The following is a 24821-nucleotide window of genomic DNA, read 5'->3' on the forward strand; positions in this document are numbered from 1 at the left end:
TGTGATTCTATGAAGCACATGGAAGTGAAATAATAGTTCAGTTTGTTTAGTAGGCTAAATGCCTTAGCTCTCGAAGATTTTCAAATTCCTAATTTTGGGGAACAAAGGAAGCAACACTGATGAATATGAGCCCAAACTGGGAAAACAGGAGCAAGGGACATACCTATTATGTAGCCTCAAAGCAGCAGCACTAGGAACCTGGCATACATGGACTGAACTTTACCTAGCTAGGTCATGTGAGAGGATGGAAGGGATAGAGGAGAGTACTTAAATAAACTACAGCAGTGCACAAGGAAAACCAAGGAGTTTGGACTGAATGGTGAAGTTTTTGCTCATAATAATATAGGTTTATTACACCACATATGACTGGAAGGATGTTTCAGGTGCACAAGTCATGCCCCATGACGACCTGTGCAACAAACTTACATTGTCATTTAATAGAGGTTTGAGTTTGCTTTCACCTCTTTACTTTGTCAGAAGGTGTACACATACTGACAGTAGATCAGAGCTGCAGTTATCCTTGGTCCAAGGCCAGCTCTAGAAAGTACACTATTTCATCACAGTCATTTCTGTGTTACTGCTTCCCCAACCCCATAAGCAGAAAGGGAAATGCTCCCTGACAGAGATCTTAAAAAGACTAAGAGATGGATATGCCACTGCAAGAGAGCCTGCCTTGAGGAAAGAGCTCCTCAGGGGCAAAACAGTAGGACAGATATTGTGGAGTACTCTCACTAGCCTCCTGACCCAACCTGCAGCTTCACTGTAGAAGGGACAGGCTCAAGTCTGAGCTCAAACACAGCTAGGATTTTAACCCAGAAGTCTGACTGTGCAAACAACTTCAGCTTCTAAATGCAAGTACGCATATTCTTGTTAGTTGTTCAGAGCTTCTGAGAGGCACTGGGCAAAACCACATGTAGGAATATGCATTAAAACCACAACACAGACAAACCTGAGTGGTAAGGATGAAACATAAAGGATTGCCTTCAGACACATTTTGATTGGTGGTCTGTAATATGTGTTTTAGCCATGACTGTTACACAGAAGCACAAGATTTGTTCTTGTTTCCTTGCATTTTCCTTAGCAGTAGTTAACACGCTACAGCTAATTAGGTTGTACATCGGTGCCAGGTTTTACCGTAAAGTTGCAAAGGTAGTTAAAAACAGGTATTGAAAAGCAGGGTGCATACCATTTCTGGATGTCTCTGCTCAGGCAGAGTGGTAGATGACTGCTGCTGTTAAATAAACAAGCATATCTATATACATGAATGACAAAAGATACTCAAGGAAACTAGAAAATGCCTTATGATCAAAGGGAACAAGAGCCAGTGAAGATGATAACTGTAGTCAAAGGTTTCTGGAAGTAGATACTACCTTAGTGTTTTATCTATGACAACATTTCACCAATCTTTGCTTAAGCTTTAGAAGGAGCCAAGAACCACACAGAAACAACATTGGTCTCCAAGATGGCAGAGGTCCCAGATACCCACAGACAGTGAGGGGTTTACCTAGTAGACTAACAACACTCAGACAGCAGCTTTATCATTTCCCCGCCCCCTCTCTGTTTCACTTGCCTCTCAACAAGACATTTCCTGATATTCACCCCTTTGCACTCCTGCTTCTGTCAAGTTGTAACATCATTCATCTTCTGCAGAGCCACTTCTCCCTCACTTAAATTTCTGGCAGCCAGTTTAACTCAGTGTTGTTGCACTGACTTAAAGGGGACTTACAGGACCTTAAGTCAGATAAGTATCTTATCCTGCATGTAACTTTTCAAGTTCAGTATTGAAAAAAACGTGAATCCTTCTATGGGAGATATTCCATTAGGATCAACCCCAGTTCAAATCCTTTTATTGAAGTAATGTTACTTCAAATCAAATATGCAGTGCCTCTGCAACTGTGCCCTAAATTACAGATTTGAAAATTAAATTGATTTCTAATTTGAAATTTTCCATTTCTTGGAAGTCCAGAGGAAGTTTGTACGGAATACGGCATCAACAGTGAATGTCTACCATTTGTCACCAAATCAACTTTTTACAGCTTTATTTAGATACACACTTTACATATCAAGACAATGCAATTTTTTTGAAAAATTAGATGTTCTTAAGTTAACTGCAAAGAGACAGAACAGGTGAGCAATTCGAGGAGGGCAAGGCAATGGCATGGAGGAAAAGACCAAGACAGGTACACAAAGTACGACACTTAATCCAACTTTGGCAACTGTGCAGATGTCCTTTTTATCACAATACACTCTTCTTCAGTAAAGGGCAATGTCATCCACATAGTTGGTTTGGTCACACAAAAAATGTGCAGAATTAAGTCTCCCATCAGCCACTTACAGCCCTGTTAATGTAGCCTCAAGTTGTGTTTTAAAAATACAACTGCCCCCCCTCCTGGCCAATAACGACTCAAAAAAGTGGTTCTGCACGACATTTCAGGCTAATTTTAAAATGCAGTTTAGTTTATAAAAGTTAATTAGACTTGGTTTAGGATATAAACTCTCGGTCAAAGCACAGAACTTCCGTTAGGTTTCAAAATATTTCTACACTTACTTAGAAAAAGTGAAGATTTGCCTTTGCTTATGTGACGTCATATTCTGGACTAAATATGTTCACCCACCAATTTCTCAAGATAATGGGAAGGTTGTAACAACTCTTGATATTATTTGGTGTCAGGATCAGGCTTCCCATAAGCTACCAGGTGCGCAAGAGCTTACTTGGTCAGGAATGGTGCCAGCTCAGGCCACTGAAAGCGACACAGTGACATCCATGTCCTGCTCTGCCACAGCAGGGGAAATGTTAGACCCAAGCCTTAGATGGTCAGTCACCTGATGGGTTAGTCCTCCATCTAGATGATCAGTTCAAAGATAACAGTGACATAATGATGCCAGTGGCTCAATTTATAGCTTGAAAGGAAGTCTACTTAAGAGAGAGTAATTGCTGGAATACAAATATCTTAATGACTGCTTTTAAAGTGGCTTTTCAAAATACATCTCACGAACAATCCAGATACCCTTTTATATGCCATCTGGATAGCAGCATTTAGTAAGAGGCCAAGAAGCCAAGAATGAGAAGCAGCACAGTACTTCTGTACAAGTCAGGTCCTTTCGATCCATAAGAGCATGTAATTTAGGAAAGCAAACTCTGGGATTCATCCTCTCTTTCTGATCAGGGAAAAGGTTTTTTTTCAGTATAGTTCCTATATCCTTCTGATGCTAAAATGCTAAATTGCAATATATAAAGGGTTTTTTCCTAAATAATTACTCGTAACTGATACAGTAATAAAGACAAGACAGAAAACACCTCCACAAGCAACATCATAATTTAGTGAAGTCTCAATGAAAATTCATGGCAGAAATGAAAACAACACTGAAAGACACCGCTTACATGTGCTGTGCATGCATTTCAGATCGATAGCTTTCTGTTTTTTACAAGGAGTATTAGCAAACAGAAGAAATATTACTTTTTTTTTTTAAAAAAAGCATAATTTTGTGCTACAAAATTTTATACCAGTGAACAAATTACCTCTAGGCTTTGTCCTCACCATCAACACACTGAGAAGTAGATGAACTAAACTGATAAAATGGCAAATCTTAGGTTTAAATCAAAATTATGGCTACTCTTGTGGATTTGACACATCTGAAGAACTAGGCAGTTGTCAGATATGTGGTCCCTAGCACACCTATAGCTAATATTAAGACTGTCAAGTTCTCCCCTTTAATTGCTACAATTCTTCTAAGTGAAAAACTCAGTAACAAAAAGTATGAAAGTGTCAAAATACCTGATTAATTAACTGTTGTTGCAAATTTTTTCCAGAGTCTGAAAGAGAAAGAAAATAATTAGTTCGTACATCTTTTAATGAATATTATCATGTACATACAGAATATAAACCAATGAATTCAACAACAACAAAAAAAATCACACTTTATAATTAAGAAACAGAATTTAACATGTACAAAGGACTTGAAACTTCAAAATGGAAATCCACCTAAAGTAAAAGAAACACAAGCTCTTCTTAATCAAGATGTGAGAAAAAGAAGATTGAACTGGGGTGCCTGTGTCAAGACTGAGGTTAGGCACCAGCTGGCTAAAGGGAGAAATTCTATACTGATAATATCCTCAAAGTGGCAAGTTGAATTATGGACTTGCTTCCTTATTCTGTGGTGTCCTTCACTGTGCTCCTGAAGACATGATCAAAGCCTGGACAGAACATGACTTTTCTACAGCTGTCTGGGACCCTAGCAGCAATGACACCTCCTTCCTTTTAGATCCAAAGACACAGTAATTTTGCTTCATTTACTGTTCCCATGCACTAGTTGTCAAAAGGGCTGCTCATATCAATTACCATCCCTTTGCTACTAGAGATCATCCACATGTATTGGGAAAAGTCAGGAATTTCACACTTACCTATCCAGCTAGGCTACATGTATCCAGAAGGGTTTTTCTAAGTAATAATGATAGGACACTGTTTGCAACCTGTCAGTATCACTACTAACTGTCAGGTGAACCTGCCTAGCATGGATGGCTGCCACCTCTAGCACTGGAAATGATACTCCATTTCAACAGAACTTTTTTGTACTGGTATGTACAGCACAAGAGAGAATTTTTTAAATTTGTGAAAATATTTTAAGTGTTAAAGTACAGTATAAAGGAAATTATCTTCCCTGCTCGTTCCTGATAATATTCCTCAATGAAAGCATTATAGGTAATTCAGATAAAGACATGCACTTTAGGCTATATTAAAGGTTGTCTCTTATGATAATTATTTCCTGCATACTTGTGTTTTTATTTGCTAAATATAAAAATTACAGGTTGTTGGTGAAAAAAACCCTGATCCAGCTATCATTTAGGGGAGACTTCTCAAAATGTATTCCCTTGTTCACTGAGTTCATCTTTGGGAGAAATAGAATTTATTCTTGCAAGAAGTATTTTAACCAAATAGATTGTTGGTAATAGAAGATTAAAGGAGTATGTGTTTTTAGCATTCTCTAATGATATACAAGTTGCTAGGAAAGCAGTGTTTGAAATCTCTCGTTAGATCAACACTATTTTGCTCAAAGGTTTGTGGACTTTGAATACTGATGCTTTCCTGTTTCCCAGTACATTTGTTTTTAGGCTATTTTGATTCACTTTAAAGGAATTTTAATAACTTTCTGTTGACAGCATGGACAGCTGGTCTTGAGAATTAGTGAAAATTCACTTGCTGACTGAGGAAGGAAGTGACATCAATGAGTTTCTAAAGTCAGTCCTGGGGGAAAAGTGCACTCTACCAGAGTAGCCTTTCATGCCATTGTATTTCCAGCAATGCCTCAAGATGCAAAATTGCATTATCAATCAAACTTGTGGGTTTTACCTCAGACAAATGTAAAAAATGAACAGAAAAACTGGGAAAGACCTTTGTGGCCATTCCCGATGCTGCTAAGGAAAATGTGAAGAAGAATTTATGGTAGTTCTTTCCTTGTTCACTCTTAGTTCTTTCTTTTGGCAACTTTATTTATCAAGAAAAAGGCAGCTGCAGAAGTGTCTGTATGAAATATCAGTAATGGTGACATAGGTTAAACAGGACAAAGATTGACTAGGCTGTTAAGGATAGAAGAGAGATCAAATTCAAGGTCACCAGAGGATTGAATACTGTGTTCCCCACTTATTCGCTAGATGATCCTTGTCCTCATCACAGAACAACTACATGAATTTGGTATAGTCAGCAGTTGTGCTCAGAACAGACTAATGACTGTAATAACAGAAATGCTACAAATTAGGGTGGAAATACATTGTCACCATTATATGGGGAAGCCTGCAAAGTCCTGTTGTGTACTGTACTTTTGTTTTAGGGGAAAAGCTACAAAAAGTGAAAAACCATTAATACCTACAGCGCTGAAGGGGGAGTTCAGTTTCCAGCTGATGGCTAACAGTAGGGCAGCAGAACGTTTTGTCATTGAAAATAGTCAGAATTTTGTTTGTCCTGCCCTTTTTTTTTAATCCCTAGAATTCTCTTACATTGACTAGTCACTAATCTGTGTTTTATTTACGGAACCCTCAATTCTGAGATGGATGTTTCTGTTTAGTGCCTTGTGATCACTTGCTGAGACCATCAGCATTCACTAGAAGGATTCAAGAAGGTCCACTAGAGAGAGCCCTCCAAATTCAAAGGACATGGGGCAATGAGACACTGATAAAACCAGAACTGTCAGAACATGTCAGCCAGTCCCACAAGCAACACTTGCAATAGTCTCATGAAGTGCAGGTAATTCTTGAGACTTGCCAGAAGTTTCATTACTGGTAGATCTACACATGCTAAATTAAAAATTTATGACAGTTTTCCCAGAGCCACTGCAATGAGGTAGCAACTTATGCAAGATGAATGGATGCATGAACATCAAAGTAACTGGTAAGTTCACTGCCATTTGGAAATTTGTATGGAAGCTGCCCAGCAGGTAGCCAGTGTAGTCCAAGAGATATATCTTCTGCAACTCAGACTGCATGTGAATGGCTTGCTCTTCTATATTCTTCCTGAAACCTCTCTTTTCTACCTGTTATCTGGCAAAGTGTTCCTCAATGGGCTCAAACAGTGCCATCTGACCAGCCTTGAAAACACAAGGAAACCAAAAGGCCTTAATCACAGACAACTACACTTCACTGATATTTGAGTCAAAAGATGTATTTACCAGTACAAACTATGGTTCTTACTTGCTGAGGCTCTGCTCTTCTGTCACTCTCACTGAGGCTAAAGTGGTGCAACTGGATTCCAATGATGTTTTTGCATCGGGACTGGAGAAACAGACCTCTCACAATTAATTTTTAGTGATTTTCTTTTGTATCTCCAGTTGCAAAAAGTTTAATGGATAGTTGGATGGTTGAGATAAATGGCCTTCTTGGGTTGACCTCAAGATATGTTACTTTAGTAAAAAAAATTACAGCAAACATTCTTTAAAAGATTTCTCTGTATTTTCACACACTAATTAGTATACTAATTCCTGTTTCCAGGGCAAGTTGGAGGTTGGGGTGGGGGGTGGGGGGTGTTGTTTGGTTTTTTGTTTTTTTGATAGCTTATTCTTATTATAAGGAAGAGCACCTTCCTGAGAAGAATGTTTTCTAATGCAACTGACCACTGCAAGACACAAGCCATGCCATAACTGATGCTGTTACAAGGAACCGCAACACTGACTCCTCAGCCTTACGCGTGCAACCTACACAGAGAACAACATGAAATTATGCACACTATGCCCTGCTTACCTTCATACAAAGGAATGTGATATTTGTGCAGGTTTACAGATTAATCTGCTGTAATTCCTTTTAATGTTAAACTACTTCCAGCTCAAATATAATTAAGATCACCAGGTACAAAAGATTCAGATTGGAAATATGAGTACACTCCAACAGAACAAATAACAGCTTGATGTTGTTTCTTATGTTCAAATAGCTGGATACATTAAGGATTTTGACAGCATGTTTTTTCCCTAAGAATGTAGCAGAAGAAAAAAAAAGATTTCATTTCAAAAGGTAAAAGACTACTACTGCATTTAATTAGAGTGTAAAAATCCCTTAAATACACAGATCTGCCAATTTATGTGACGTGACTGCTACAAGTCCTAGCAACAAAGGATTTCTTTTTTTTCTTTTTCCCCCTCCCAAAAATCAAATCCCAATTTATACCTTAAGCAACCATCATCAACATCCATAAAATGAAGGCTTTGCAATAAAAAGGTTGTTTCCTTAAGTCTTCAGATAATCCTAATATTTGTGACATGGCAGAAAGGCAGGGGATGAACAGAAATTCTGTGTCTGTCTCCTTGTTCCCAAGTGTCTGAGGGCTTACCAACAGACTGAAAAAAAGTGTGGAGAATCCCAGGGGGCAAAGGGGACCCTCAGCCTTGCTCTGAAACAGCCATAACCATAGTCTGAAGCAGCCATATTCACTTAACTGCAAGTGGGAACAGCACTACTAAGAAATCAGTTTTGAAGAGGGACTTCGATATTCTAATACCTGTTTAATTTTGGTTTTCCACTTTGTGACAGAAACACTAACAGCTTTGGATTTTACATTATTTTTATAGACCTAAATAAGCACATACGCAACCTACTTGTTTATGATCCATCCCACTTTCATTACTGGTTTCCTAATCTACCAGAGCAGATTCTGAGAAGTGAAAGGAAACCAAAGCACTTGTTCATGACAAACTTCTTCAGCAATTTCTCATGGCACCAGAGCCTGAGGAAGAAACTCAGATTCGTTTTTCAGACTCATAATGGAAAAGGTGTGAGACTAACAGATTATCTTCTGTGAAAGCCTGTAACTCGGCACATGAAGATTAAAATATTTAGGACAGAACTATATACATTTCCTATAAATTATCCACAGAATCTCCAAGACCTGTGAGCAACACAGCTCCTGCAGATGTGCACAGCATTTCCTCCTCCTTCTAACAAGGAATTCAGAAAACTGAAACTGCTCATTTACAGCATTGCCTTCAAAACCTAGTTTAGCCTACTTTTGCACCTCTGTGATAATTATGCAAGTGAATATGATTACAGTGGCCTAAAATGTATTAATCACATCTTCACGGTATTGCATAATCCTCCTCAGTTGTCACAACGCCAACTCATAAGTTCCCCTGGCAGTAGGAAACATAAAAAGAAACCCAAGTTGATACTGATTGAAGCAAATGAAGGAAAGTTGGCCATCTCAAAACACTGAAACTCTCACAGCATTCCAAGGTCTCCCTAGTTAATTTTTCGTGATTACTTTTGATATGAAAACAGACCTTTAATTGTCAGTCTCTAATAAGGATGCAGAACTGTTCCCTGGGAGGTTCAAAGGACCCTGGGAAACTAAACATTTAGGAAAGCTCAAGTAGCCAAATGTCTTGTGTTGATTAACATACACCATTCAGTTTTCACCTAACAAAGTCATAACAAGAAGAAACTCCAAAGGGGAAAAAAAAAAAAATTGGACTGACAAAGAAACATTAGTCTTAATAGGACTGAGGGCCCTCATTCATTAATTCTGTTGCGTGTAAAAAGGAGGTGGGGGTGTAACTCAAATCCATTCCTGGATCAAATCCTACACTGACAAACGTTGTGTAACTGTACTTACAGCGAGGAGATGTTAGAATATAAATTAACTGAAAATTTGAAGTTTTACCTGCCCTCTGCCTGATCATCACTGATAAATATTTTCAAATATAACAGAATGCCAGGATGCCTCTAACAGAAACAATAGGAAGGCTTGTCTGTCAGTTTTCTTCTAGAAGGCTGTGCTTTATACATCTGGGAAAAGGGAAAGCAAAAATTTGTTACCTTCTTCCTTTAAGGATGGAAGATTTGAGATAATGGAAACATGCCAGACACTGTATTTAGTTTTAACATCAACACAATATTGATATCATGGTTTGGATAGTTTCCAGCTGAACATGGTGTATATTTTCAGTGCGTATTTGGCATTCATCCTGTATCTAACAACAAGAATAGTTTGTTTCAATTTTGTTTTACAGCTTACTATATAACTGCTTTGAAATGCTTTTTCCTTTCATTCAACTCCTTCACAACTTTTTTAGATTCCTGATCTCTTCAGAAACTGAATGGAGCAAATTGTGGATTCCTACTCATAGCAATTAGGCAGGAAAAGATCAGTTCATTACAACTTAGCAGATGCATTTCCTCAAACTCTTATCAGAATGCGATCCAAATCCTAAGGTAGAAACTGTCTCAGTTCCCACACTGCAAGTGCCACTGCATTTTAATTTGAAATCACATGGACCACCAGCATCCATTTTCATGTTACTAGTTATGTATGGTGCTTTATGGTGCTTTTAATATTATGATCATCTAGAAGACAGATCCCATAATCTCTTAAAATGTCTTTCTGACTATGCTCCAGTGTTGAGCTCAATTCCTTATGCAGTTCTCCTCCACAAAATAAGTTTGTGGGTATTGACCCAGAAGCAGCTGTTTCCACCCGTAGCTGGTCCACTACAGTTTTCTACATCAAGGCTCCTAGTATGTGTTATATGAGAGATTGCTAACCCCGATCTTTTCCCACTGAAGGAAAACTATCTGGTGTTTACTCTAAGAACGGCATGGTAAGAGTTGTCATGATGGAAAAGACCATGGAGAGCAATTAGACCTTGACTCAGCCACACACAGAAATAAAGCCGTGGACATACAGCTGTGTCTTTAATATAGCCTGTTATGGTCTTAGGCAGCTGAAGCTTTGCACTGCACTCACAGTAGGGCTGAAACACTGCTGTAGTTTGGCTTTGGTTTTGGTTCCTGCTTAGTTTCTGTCCATATTAAGAACATATGGTTGCCCCCACCCAGACAAGGAATGTGACTGTATTAAAATTTGCAGTCAGATTAACCATGTTGAGGCAGAGCCAACATGGAGTCATGACTACCCAATCTGGCATATCCTAAAGAAGGTCAGCCGTTGGTTTTTCACTTGCAGTGAAGATGACTTGATATCCAGCTCTGAAGCACACCATCGCCATATAATCTTAATTAGAATACCCTGGAAATGGCCTATGAAGATGAAGGCACCAGTACTAATGGGAAGCAGCACACAAGCTCCTACAGGGTTATGCCCACAGAGCATATTTTGACTCACCTGCTAGGACAACTGCACCACAAACAGCTGAGCTACAAAGCTTCTCTGGTGTGAATCAGAAGCAGTGGTGTGTGCAAGACGAGCACACAGCAAGCCCAAACAGGGGTGGAAAAATCCAGCTTCTTGGCACTAATTACAAAGTAGAGTCCCACAGCAAAGTCTCCATGGGAAGCCTTAGTCTACAGTTTCTGTATTTCAGAAATAAAAAGGAGATGAATTGTCTATACAACATAAGGCCAGGAAGTGACCAGCAGTGATGAGAGCAAATACTCTTTCAATTTACTACTCATTCTGAGTTATGCCTACATAAATAAACTGTACTTGTTTGAATCTGCCATGTTTCTTTGTTTAAGGTCTAAATGTGTCACTCTAAGGCATGCTCTTAGCATTCTGGCCTCAAATAACTTCTCTGAAATTATTCCATTTGGGAGTAAAATATTCCCCACTGAAAATGTGACACTTACAGAAAGACACTACTCACGTTTACAAGGAAGGCTACATGCAGGAGAATCTGGAATTAATCCACTAGAAAAGAACAGAGAGGGAAAGATGAAATAGGACCCTTTTGAAATAGAACCTTAACACCTGGGAAACAAAAAAACTCTCTAATTAGGATAAATTAATTGTGAAAGAAAACTAGGAGAAGAAAGGCAAAGAGAAACAAAGCTAAAACATAACCTTTCCTAATGCATGGCTCTGAATTAGGATTGGTCGGATACAAAACAAAAACCTACAGCAATCATTTGCTGCAGGGAGTACAAATTTACGTTTTGTATAACTAGAGTATGACCTTTCGTGACCAACTCTTGTGCTTGAATTCAGCTGTAGTTATTGGAAGTCATTTGTAAAAGGTCATCCATGACTGAGAATATAATATGAATCCAAGATGCACAAGGGTTCAGGTTTGTGCTACTCAAAAGAAATTGGGGAGAGAGAAAGGGGGTGGGAAACTCAACCACTGCTACAGATTGAGTTCTCAGATGGATTTGCATAGTTTGACAAGGTGTATTGAATCTAAATGGTCAATTTCCAACATGTGAATGTGAATTATTAGAGAATACACAGATTTTACATTTGTTATTGATGACTACATTACTGAAACATTACCAAAGTAGGCTATATTACCAAATAAGTCTCACTGTAATTTGACTCAATTTTTGACGTCTATAGCACTGTAAAACCTCTTCTTCCCACTGTTTCTCCATTCTAAGAAAAGATTATGGATGCTGCTTTTAGTGTTGTAAAGAAATAAGGTACTCAGGTAAAGGTTGTTTGCAACCCTATTAAATATCTATACCTGGCTGTCTGCACGCACAACTGTAGTACTATTTGGTTTGGGGTTTTTTTTGCCTTTTTTTTCCCCCAAACAGTAATAAATGAGAGGTATGTTAAGGAGCTCCTTACAAGAAGATCCTATAGTGATGCACAAGCAATCCTCAACAAGAAAAGTGAAATAGACATATAAAAACTTTTTAGTAATGTTCTCTGAAAGAATTATTTCAACATCAGATAATTCAAACAGTATCCTCCATAATGACAGGGTAACTGACTAGGCAAAACAAAAGGATACAAAAATTTATGGAATAGAAGTAAAAGCAAATTCACGTAAGAGAGAACTGACAGTAGTCATTTAATCATGATCTTATGAGACCACCTCCACAAAAACCCAAATCCAATTCTGAAGGCCAGACTCTAAAGGATTCACCACCATGATGTGAAAGCACATTTAAGCTTTTGCAAAAAAACCCAAAAAAAATAATCTTGTATGCTTTATGTCTTTAAAGCCAAACCTGCAGCTCAAGCTTGTAATCTGCCCTACCACTACCTTTGGCTAGTCAAGTAGCAACTGAGTATATATTATACATACTGTGGCTAATTGCAACCGTCTCCTTTCCCACAGGTGAAACACCCTGATGCTCCAAGCCTCACAAACAGCACCATACCCTGCTTTGGCTTACTGTAGAAATGCCTGTTGCTATGCCAGCTCGGATATTGGCAGTGCTCAAACATCGAAAGCATCAGGGGTGCTGAAGCAAGTTCAGCTGGAGAAATCATTATGAGAACTGAACTCACATGTGTCACTGAAAACATGGTTAAAAGTTTTCTTTTAATTAAACTGAGACTGAAAATAACAGCAGTAAAGTAGTACCCAGTACCCAGAAACTGCAAAGTACCCCAATGCCAAAAGCATAAACGATGCACTGTATCAATTTGATCACTTGGGCAGAGCCTAAGTAGATGTTCTCAGGTAGAGAGCACCTTTTTCAAGCATGGAGGGTAAATTGTCAAATGGGCTTTAAAACCACACCTGTAGTTTTTGTACACACAAGCATTTTCTGCCCACAAAATATACTGCTGCTGCTTGCAAAGGACCATATGTACATACCAAAAGCTGGTACATAGGTACAATTTGCATCCATAAAATGTGCAGGTGCAATTTTATGGAAACCTACGAGAAGAACGTGACCATATAGCACAGGACTACTATTTACATAACAGCCTTCAGACAAGCTAAGTCATCTTCCCGCAAGATGTGCCATACCAAGCACAGCAAAAGGAGGTAGAATTTACAGCTGAAATTGCAGCCATGTTCATGACTGGCAGACTGATTTAAGAGGCAAGTCTACTCAGTCCCAGTTTGTAAACCATAGGTGTGTACTAATACTGGCAGCAATGACAATACCCCAAACTGAGGGTAAGATTAATATGTCTTCTGCAAAGGTGAAAAGGGAATTCTGAGAGAGTCCTTAGCACCAAGCGATTCAAAATATTTTTATGACTGAAAAACCCCACCTTGTTTATTCTTCCCCAGTGAACTGTATTCTTTTCCAAAGCATTAAAAAATAATCCTGTGTGCCTGACATGAATCAGCGTGTGAATTACTGACCAAGTTAGCTTCAGCAAGTACTAAGTGACATAGTCATAATATGGTGCTTTTATTCACATGTAAATTACTAATTTCTACTGAATTGAGAACTCAGGATGAGACATTTTTTTCTGACATGAGAACATAGTCAATATTGTGTCTGATTATCAACAAAACTTATTATTGGCTCTTTGCTAACTGCAGGGTCAAGGTCTTCACATGTTTCCACAGATTAAGGGGAAAAGTCATATTTCTACTTAGCTTATTATTAGTATTTATTTATAATGGACACAATTCTTTATATGAAATCTAATTAAAGAATGTCAAAAGAAACACAGAGAGAATGTGGAAAAATTCTCTTTGGATTAGGAAATATTTTAGACTAAAGCTACACCAATTACTACTACTTAAATAATTAGTGAAGAGTGAAAAACACAATTTGACTGAATTTCCTGCCTTCTGAGGGATTTAAAAAAGAAAATGTGATAATTGACCAACCACTCCCCACACAACTTTTGGTCATCACTAACATATCGACCTATTGCTATAAATAAAGTGATCTGTGTACTTTGGATAGTTTACAATATAAAGGCTAGGACCAATTATTGCAAGCATACGAGAAGAAAATCTTCAGAGAAATTAATTTTACTTCTTCATGTTGCTGGCAGGGAGTGAAAGGAGTGGCCAGCATTTTTAAATGGATGGTTAATTAGATGTACAGCCAGAGTCTCTGGAACAGCACAGCTGCAAGCAGCTCAGAGTTTCAGATTTCTTCTCTTCATACAAACATATCAGTAATGTCCTTACTTTCAACAATACTTTTTGTCCCTTGGATTACAGATAACTAGCTCCCAGAATCACAGAAAAAAATTGAAATATCACTGGTTATTACTGTACAGCACCAAACGAACATAGTGATAAACCCACTGGAATAATGGAAGTTAGGCTTATCAATCACAGGAGAAAGCCACACAGACCCAAAGAAAATAAGTTACAAAGAAATCCCTCAACTTTTAATTCTCACTTCTGAGAACAGACCAATTCTATTAATGCAGTGTGGACTCCTATTTCTTTGCTGGAAAACAAATGGGATCACGCAACCACCTACGCATACTCAACACCCATATAATATTAGCTAAAAATACCACTTTAGATAAGCTACACATACACAACTTTTCTTAGGGTTTGTTTTCATGATTGGTTTAAGCTGCTCAATGCCTGGCAAAAATGGATAGCCCTGATTTTGCTGCAGCTGTAGTGATGTGCTCTTCCTCCTCAGCACTAGAGCAGCTGCATTGTGGGGTCAAGACACATCACAGTCCTGATTCAGCTAAAATTCTCATCTTGCTTAAGAGGCTGATTTTCAACCATATCAGCTCAGATCAGCCAGGCACATTAACTGTGCAGAGGGAGACATATGGTTGGGAACAATGGCGGGGGCAAGGAGAAGTTCCCTTCTGGGGAAGCTCCCATGTGGATCAGCACAAACCACATCCTCAGGGCCCTGATCTGCCCAGCTGCTACTGAACCATCAGCACCAGAATATCATGATTTGTCACAAATGACTGAATTTGACTGAATGTCACTTGTGACACTCAAATTGAAGTTCAGATAACCAACAACAAGTCTCTTGACTAACAGTTGCTTTCAGGGTTTACATTGTATGGGATTCCCATTTTTTCTAACTGGCTTTCCAAAAGGTATTTGATAACATCTTTCTCACAAGATTTCTTCAGGAAACTTAACAGGTACAGAATTAGGGGAAACATCTTTCATGGATTTAGAAAAGCAGATGCTTAAAAGATAGGAAACAGAGCATAGGAATATAAGAAAGAAAAGTGAACTCTCACACCAAAAAAAAAAAAGTCACCAGTGGAGTCCTGCTGCCTCATGTTGAGGACACCCATGCTCTTCAACATGTTCTTAACATCACCCAAGAAAGGGAGCAAATGGGGAGATGACAATATTTGCTGATGAAATGATGGAAGCTGAAGAACTTTTTACAAGACCAAGTTGGTAATAAAATGACATATAAAGTGAAATTTATGCAAAGTGATGCTAGAAAAATTTTAGAGGAAAACATTTAATTTAAACTCAGAAGTGGTGGAGTCTGAACTGAGTTCTGATCACATTGCTACTCAAGAATGAGATCTAGGGGTGGTAAAGCTGTAAACATCATCATGCTCACAAATTAGAGAAAGCAATTTTAAGACTAGAGGAAAATCAAAAAGAAACCATTGTCTTTCTGTATATACACACTTGCATCTTAAATATTATACACAATTCTGATCCTTCCACTCATGTACGGAACTGGAGAAGAGCAGAAGGTGGTAAGGTGATGGACTGAAACTACAGACTGGCTTACAAGGAACAACAGCTACGAAACTTGGCAAAGCAATGATCCAGAGGAGGTATGATAGAGATCTGTAAAATTGTAAGTGACATGGAAGGGGTGAATCAGAACTGACCGTTTGCTGCCTCTTCTAACACAAGGCTGGGGGCATCAGATGAAGCAGGCAGATGGCAGGTTCAAATCAAACATGAGGAATCAGCTTTCCATGCAACTGGGAAAGGAAACTTGGGAATTCTTTGCCAGGGGATGTTAAGGCTGCTAAAACTTTACATGGATTCAGGGGACAACCAAACAAGCTGAGAGATGGGAAATCCTTTGGGGGTTGATAAGTAAACAGAAACCACCTCTGGTGTAGGAAGTCCCTGAAACACAAACTGCTGGAATTTAGGAAAGTCATGTGAGGAGGTTTCACTTTGCTGCTAGGATACTGAGCAAGACAGAGCTCTGGCCTCATCCAGTATTGCTGTTATGTGCAACAACACAAGACACTAAAAAACCAAGGCCCCAGTTTAAAATACTTCAGATACTGGACACCCCCAATACTGACATGGCCTGCTGGTGGCAGGCAGACAAGGGAAGAGTAAAGCTGCATTTTCTATCTTGCACTGCTCTGAACAGCAGGGGTACATCAGACAACTGGTGAGATCATTCTCAGTTCTTGACCCCCAGGCACACAAAGTGTTTACTATGCTGTTTTCTGCCACTCAGATTCTTTGCACACATAAAAGCTGCCTTCTGTTCACCCCAAGGACCCCTAAACCCTGGCAGTGCTGAGCAGTGAAGCAGCCTGTTCATACCTAAGCTCCTCCAGGTGTCACAAATTTAATGCTCCCCCTTTGCTTCTTGTGCTTTCAGGGGCCACGCCAGAGGGAGGTCTCAGAGCAGTGCTTGATACTACAGTTTTTGTTTTTAAGAGCACATGTGGGAGACCTTAAACATGGGAGGGCGTATTTCCCTCCTTTGCCAAAGGGGCATAGTGATGTCCTCCTGGTCTGAGGAGATGCCCTACATACCAGGGTGTCATACAGGATGCTGTTGACCTTTCCTGTTGAGCTGATACACATGCCTCCCACCACAGGAGACTGACCAGTGCTTAGATAAATTTCCAAGGAAAAGGCAGAACACACTTACTGAATATTAAAAGCATTATGCTATGTCTGCAATGAAAAATACATAAATATCATGACCTCAGTGACTTCCAAAGTTACGTAGAAAGTGTACTGAGAGCAAATGATTGACCTGCAGTACCCTAAGCCACATGCTAACGCCAGACCATTTTTCTATGCCACAGGCTAGAAACGCCTAAGTGTTTAGGAGGTATCACAGGAATTTTTTACCACCTGTCAATTTGCTAGTTTTCTGGTTTTGCTCCCTTGGGACTCCACAAAAAAATCACAAGTGAAAAAACCCGAGCCTTTCTGAGAACTGAGTTGTGTTGGATTTTGTTCATAAAGCGGATAATAATTTAAAGAATATAAATAGCCCAACAGCCATTAAAATTAACTCTTAAGCACTATTTCTAATTATACTGCATTGATTAAATACAATCATATTTTAATTAAGCTTTGTTCATATAGTAGTCCTATGGTTTTTCTCCTTCTGGAGGAGGAAATGAATCTCTTCTAGAGATTCGTTTTCATGGCAAATATTGCTTAGCACTTCATGTATTGTGAAGAAGTGAAAAAGTAAATCTGCACAAGACACTAAATATCTCAGTTGTGTTAGGCAAAATCAGTTGTCAACTTTAAAATTCACCTGCATGTAGAATCCACCAAGTCAATGCCTGCACTATTTTCATTGCTGATTCTCAAGTCCTGCCAGAAAGCCCATTTTTAGTAGCTTAAGATGTTACAACTCCAACTGCTGAGTTGTGTTAACAGATTGTGTGAGTGCCCCCAGTCTATTTCGATGTAAAATCAGATTACCTACAATCACCGCTGAAGACAGCCAAGTGATTTGTCCAGCACCGGTACAATGGAGAAGATACCCTGAATGTTAGCACCTACTGCCCTCTACCTGCCTACTTAAAACGCCTAAGCAGCAGAAGCACAGAGAAAACTTTCCAATTTTTCTAACTGACCAGCTGGCCAAAACCACTCTGATTATAACTGATTTCTGATCTATTTATTTTCGATTACAAGAGTAAGAAGTGTTACTCCTCTCTAGGTTGGAAGCTACTCAAGGGAATGCCATTACGAAATGTGCAGATATTTATTTCTTGCATAATTTTATCCTGTTTTCATAAACCTGACTTTAAATTTCCCTTAGCAACATTCAGTGGGACTGTGAAATCAGATGTCCACCTTATCTTTCCAGGAAATGTGCTGGGAGCTGCACTGCAGTGAAGTTCATGATGACAGGCAGAGATAAAGGAATTTAAGCTTGTAAATCTTTGTCCTGCAATATGATCTATGCAGTGAAACACTTAGGCCATCTGAGCACCTGGCACGTACTACAGAAGGGTAGACCTTGATGCCTGCACAAATAAGACTGCACCATAAAGGACAAAGTTTGTGATGAATTCCCCAAATTGGTGCATGGGGACCTAGAAAATGTTTGTCTCAATCCAGCCTAAACAATGCTACTATAATCCACAGTTATCATGTCAGACTTGCATTTTAAATTCTCAGTTCTGCCCAAGAGAATTGTTTGAAATTCCTTATCTACAGAGAATCGACAGAAAATAAATTCTCTTGGTTTCTGTTAGAGGGTATACATATGCACTAATCTCTGCACTTTAATGCTGCTGCCCTCCGACCTGCAGAATAGAAAATATTGCCATGTCCATTTGTGGAGGGACAAAATCCATGCAGGGGGCACTCAGAGAGCCAAACCTGGCCTCAAGTCCATGAATGCAAAGGCAACGCTGTAGCTGTGGGTATGTATGCCCATTAATCATTAAATACTACAGGAAACTATGGCAAGCTGTTACAATTTTTTTATCACACCTGTAAGTCTTCCAGAATGCATCACAGCAGCATTCTCTCCATGTGAGGCAGGAGATACGGGGAAATATAAATAAATGCCCACTTAGACGTGTAGCTACTTGAACCTGTGTTTTCAAAATTTCCAAGTTGCAATATGCTTCAAGCAAAGACTTAATCTGAGGAAATTCAGTTAAAAAAAATAAAACCCACAAACAAACGAACAAAAAACCCCAACCAAACCATATACTTCCAGCATGTTAGGACCTTGTCACTGCTTTTTCTTCTCCTTCCCAAGCTCTGTCACCAGTGGTCTAGTAGTAACTATCCCTTCCCATTCCCAGGCTCATTCAGGTTCACACCTGGAATATTCACACCTGGCTCCACCCTCTCACTACAGCTGATTAATTTGATAACTAACCTGTCAGACTGCCCAGACAGCTAAAAAACCCCCCAAGTAACACAACACTGAGGACTTCTATAGCAAGCTTTGATCAGACACTGAGGACAACACTGACAAACAGACACACTACAACTGCATGCCAGGCTTGCTGAAAGTATGTGTAAACTAATCCTTGCGTTCTGCATGCCTCAGCATTAAGCTGGCCAGGCAATCACAGTCCCCGAGTGCCTTCTTTTCTCTCTGTGATTGGCAGTAACAGCCAGAAAAAGAATACAGCAAACCCCACCCTCGTGGGACACCCCTTGGTTCACTCTCCAGCCCACGGTGACTGTTTATCCATCAGAGGGGTACGGAGAAAAGAGGTCCCAGGGCAAATGCTCACAGCCATGCAGCCAGTAGGTAAAATTAATTTCTCAACACAAAGAAAGTTTTACAGGTGTACCGGGAGCTGCCAACGTGCCTGTGTGAGGCCAGGGTGCCAGTGAACCTTAAGCATCCCATCAGAAAATCACTGAGGTACAGTGGAGTCTGGCAAAACAAACCACTGGTGCGTAATGAATCTAGATGGTATGCAGTGAGTGTCAAGTACTCTAAATCCTTTTATAAAAGTGCACTCCGCTTGGTATCTTAGGTGTTTCATGAGTGGTATGTGTAAACAACAGGAGGTTTTGCATTTGTAGCAGAAAGATTTTGATACTCAAGAAATGTATCTGTGTTTGTGATTATTGCCCCCCCCCCCCCCCCCCCCCCCCCCCCCCCCGCTAAATATGATAATTTGTTCCACTTCAGGTTTTATTAATTAACACTAATTGAGCAGCCTTTCGGTATATTTTTGGCCTGAGTGGTTTTTGCGCTATATCTTGTACACTATAGCCTCTCCTTGGCCTTCCCCCTTTATTCCCTGTTCCAGAGAAAATGTTTCACTGCAGATCACTAGCCTGAATCTCTTTTGGTTTTGCTATCTATGGCTATACATGCATACTCTTGAATCAATAATGAAAGGAAATATCAAGACTTATTTTTAGACGATATTTTAAAGAAGCTTTTACAGAAAAACCCCAACTGAAACACGGCTAATTTTGTGTGACTAAGTGCCCTCTAGTGACAAAGTCCAACTCCAAATAACTCACAGCCACTTCCACTGTTTTGTTTCTCAGCATCTCAAATATCCTTTTTTGTTTGTTTAAAGAAAATGAAGCAAAACAGCCAACCTAACTCTATCTTAAAAAAAAAAAAAAAATCGCCATGTCAGCTTAAAATCAGCCTTATTTGTTGAAACATGACTCTAAATGCTTCAGTCTTTTCCTGCACAGGTAGCATCAAAGTCAATGTGAATATTCCCATAACTCAAGAGAAATGCATAGTCAGCTTCGTGGTGGGTTCTTTAAATTACACACATTCAACTTCTGTTGCTTCTAAGAGCTGTCTGCCACTGAGTGGTGATGCTGCAAAAGTAGAAGAGAGAATTAACTCTGGGGCAGCCCTGCAACCCTTGCTTCTTGCTACAAATCCCTCACCCCACACTGAAGCCCACCCCAAATCAGTCATTCCTTCCCCAGAACAGCCCACCCATGTGCTGGAGCAAACATGTCTCAAGGGCTTCATTTACTCAATTATCTTCTCCAAAGATGTAAGTGGAAAACATGTACTTAGGGAAGCTTGGCTTACAAATGAGCTCTAGAAAACAAAAAACTTCCAAAAGCAAAAATCCTATTTATTTTTCTCCCTCAAACACTTTACATTTATGAAATTAGAGAAATCTCAGAAAAGATACAAATGCCTTTACTTTGCACTGCTATTCATTAAAGCAAAAGCTGACAATTCACAAACTGTTCCTAAAACTGAAGAAAAATCTCTGTGTGTATATATGTACACGCACAAACTATAGACCTGTGATCAGATCTGTGCATGCCACTTCAAAACTATTCATTGCTCTTCTGTAAATAGTTCTTCTCCCTTTTTTTCAAATGTTGTCTTTAGCTTTTTAATGTGGAGAATCTCACACTGACAATTACATTTCAGTTTGTAAAACAGCTCTGGGTCATTTTTTAAAAGACCAACAATGATTAATTTAAGTAATACTGTTGTCTGCTTTGCATTTTTTGTTAAAGAGGATGTCACTTCAGTGAAAACATGTTTTTTTGTCTCCACACTTAATGAGCAAGAATTATATTTTCCAGTTTTTCTAATGCATAACCTTACCACATTAGTTTTCTTTGCTGCACTCACTGTCTTTGCACTATTACAATCAATGATGATAAACTAGAAAAGCAATTTGCCTGTGTGCTCACAAGTTACTGTAAAACTGGGGGTTTAGTCAAGAGTGCTCCAATAACCCTCTGGAACATTAAACTGAAGGTTTAAAATACAGCTTTTTAGAAAGCAATTTCTTACAGAAGACGAAAAACATTCATAAAACAAAAAAGACATGGCAAATGAGACAAATTGTTCAAATGCAGGCAACATAAAAATGCACTGAAGTAAATTCAAATGTCCTAAGGAAATTTTGCTTCCTTAAAAACAACAAACACCAATACTGAGATACTCTAGATTGCAATTTGACCTGTCCAAAAAAGGTACAGTTTTATTGTTATTACCTGTTCTCAAGTTTTAGCAGAATACTTAAATTGCTGTCGCTCTGTTTCTATTCAACATGGGCCAATATTGGTTAGAATCAACATATAATACCAAGGACTGTAAACACAGACTAACTATCTATCCAGGGGAAGGAATAAACCACCCTTTACTATTTTCTCAATCATTATAGAAAAATTCAGTGCCTTCTTAAGGCTAATAAATGTAGACAAGAAACATGCTACTCTTATGCTTTCATGAGACATAAAGCTCAGCAGTTCAGTGTCTGTGGAAATTTCTTCTGAACATATTAAAATGATCTTAGGGCTCTACAGAAACCCTGATCATAAAACAAAAAAGCTAGGATAGTTAAAATTAATACATCATAAATAAAACATGCATTTCAGTATATATTAAGTGACAGATCTCAGAAACTCCACCGCCACGCACACATTCACAAAGCAGCAAGAACACACGCAATTCATTAAACCCACTCAAGTGTGCTAGTTCTTCCTGGCATTATTCATAATTGAAACATTTCAATTTTAGTTAACAGGAAAAAAAAAAAAAACTAATTTAAAAGTAAAACAAGGAAATTAGTTCTGTGTTTCTGGATTACAATCCCATAGTGCCTTCAACTAGCCACATTTAGCCTCAGGGGATTCAATTAAAAAAAGTTGTGGGTTTTTTTTTAAAAAAGATGCAATGTAGCCCACTCAAACAGAAACCTCTGCAGACACAGATCTCTTAAATAATTTTTCCAGTATGCCACACAAAGCCAGGCAGAAAAACAATTTTTAAAAGTCTCAACTTATGTTTTAACTATATGCCTCGAAAATGTTGTTCCATAAATAGGAATGCTCTTAAATTGGCCCAAGGAACAGACTCTCCCACAGATGGGCTTCAGGTCAGGTCCTCACAGAGAAAAATACATTGCTTGTAGCAAAAAGAGGAGTAAAAGCAGGGTATCCTGCAGGATATAATAGTACTAAGGTGACAGATGACAAGATGGGTGTGACAGTCCCCCCCCTTATTCACCTGCTTTAACCACAAAAGCTCCCTGACAAGCAACTCCACAGCCCCTATGTGGTCAGGACACTTAACTGGACAACATGTATGAAAGGAGACAAAGCGCGCTGAATGAAATGGGTTGGCTTATTACAGTGAAAATTAATGGCTGAGATTTAGATTTTTAATCACAAACTCAATATTCATAAGCCAGATGTGGTCACATCACAAGCTCTGACTTAGGTCCACCATTACGCCACACTGCATTCAATTTGAATTTATTCACAGAGATGAGTGCAGACAGAGTGCATTTCCCTATTCTTGGTCTGTTTTAGTGGCTCAATGGGGCTCCACACTGCTGTCCTCAGACACAGACCCACCTGCTGAAATGAAAAACATCACACCAAGATATAGAAGACCCCATGTAAGACACAGGTCCACCCTGACTGACTAGACCCAATAATGCCCATAAGCCTCGTCTCACTGTATATGCTATACCACTGCCCAGGGCACCAACACTTTGTAGGCAGAGCTGCCTGCACCTTTTCTAAAGCCCTGATACATTTCAGTGCCATTCCCAGAAACAACACCAACTTTCCTCCATGCTGGACCCTAAAAAGAACAAGGATAAACCCATTTTTTTCTTTAAAGTTTCTGAAATCTCATTTTAGTACTACCTAAGTGGAAATGGGAGAGCCCTGGGGGAAGGGACCACAATTTTTTTCTTTATTCCTGCATTCTTCCCTTGCAATCTGCTTTTGGTTACCTTCTGGAGACCAGATAACTGTACTGATTTTCTGTCTGGCCCCATACAGCCCATTATCGCTGGGCAAACAAGCAACCAAATTATGTCCTGATTATATAAAATCATGTGAAAGCTATTCCAGCACAACACCAGATGCAGGAGGAGAACATTATTCTGAGCTGCAACTCATGAATTCCTGAAATGCAGCTCTGTATTGTTTCTGTTACCTTTTGTCAAGGTATAAAAAAAAAGGAAGAAAAAACCCAGCAAGCTCCTTGTGAAGATCCCAATTTCCCTAAAACCTTGGTCTGGCTTCTTTATCATCTCTTCTCTATAAATTTATATTTTCATGATTTGTGGAGTAAGGCAAAAGAGTTGTCACGCTTTTCTATTTGCATGATGAAGAACTGATTTTACCTGAAAGTAGGGTTGTAGTAGCACTTGCTCTCATCAGTCATGTGGGGCCAGAAAAAAACTCCACACAGTTACTATGTTAAACAATTCTAGCTTTTAAGTTTTTGAAAATTAATTATTATTATTCTCATCCCTTAATACAGCAATATCGGTAAATCTTTACTAAAATCTTCATTTGGGAGAATACATTGTTCTGAAAAACAAACCAGCCAAAATAGTTATCATGCCATTGTTTGAACAGCTCCCACCACAAATAAAATACGCTGACAAGTCTACACCAGTCGAAGGTTCACACCTGCGTAAATCAAAAAGACAGATGAAAGTCATTCCATTCATTTAACAGTTACACAATATAAAAAAGGAGACAAAAACCTACACTCTTAAATTTTGCTCTGTCCCTCCATAAAATCATTCTCATGAATTCAAATAGCAGGCAGTTTACCACTGGAAAGCCGGGTAAGTATTTAAGTGCCATGACTACAACACACCAGCAAGGGGAGTAGTAACACTTTGAGAACTTCTGTTTTCAGCGATAGTAAACTACACATAAATGTAATAATGTATAGAATATTGATGCCGGTCTGCACAGACAGTGGAAGGGACATTTATTCTATTGAAAGCCTCAGAAATTAAAAAAACCCACCAGACTCTTGCAATGCTATTTGTTTTTTATAAGAAGGTGGAAGCACACATAAACAGTCTCAGATCAGCCCAATATGCCACCCAACATAAAACCCAGGGCAGCAAGACAAAACCCTCTCAAATCTGAGATTGTTGTTTCTAATGTATTTCATCCTTTCAAACAGCAATGGTTACATATTCCTATCAGAAGGAAAGACACTTTCTAGCTCCCCAAGAAAATAAATGTGTGGCACTGCTGTTGCTGGTAGGTAGGAGGACTGAGGCATTAGGTGGTGCAATTTCTTCAAGAAGGCT

At 39.0% G+C, this 24821-nt stretch overlaps 1 protein-coding gene across 5 annotated transcripts in view; it reads right to left on the reverse strand.

Annotated features, from left to right (window-relative positions):
* The window catches only part of CHST9 (carbohydrate sulfotransferase 9), a 91169-nt gene that overhangs the window by 16021 nt on the left and 50327 nt on the right, over window positions 1–24821 (reverse strand). For 4 of the 5 annotated variants that reach the window (XM_026843540.1, XM_026843538.1, XM_026843536.1 and 1 more), the window contains one exon: window positions 3777–3814. Coding sequence is in view for 4 of the 5 variants with exons in the window: in XM_026843538.1 (XP_026699339.1) it covers window positions 3777–3814 (38 nt within the window). In the remaining variant the exon portion in view is untranslated. Of the gene's footprint in view, window positions 1–3776; window positions 3815–18765; window positions 18870–19008; window positions 19026–24821 lie in introns of those variants that run through there. The other variant, XM_026843539.1, reaches the window with a different exon arrangement.

Source organism: Athene cunicularia (genome assembly GCF_003259725.1).
Source record: "Athene cunicularia isolate RWA chromosome 2 unlocalized genomic scaffold, athCun1 chr2_part1, whole genome shotgun sequence".
NCBI lineage: Eukaryota > Metazoa > Chordata > Aves > Strigiformes > Strigidae > Athene > Athene cunicularia.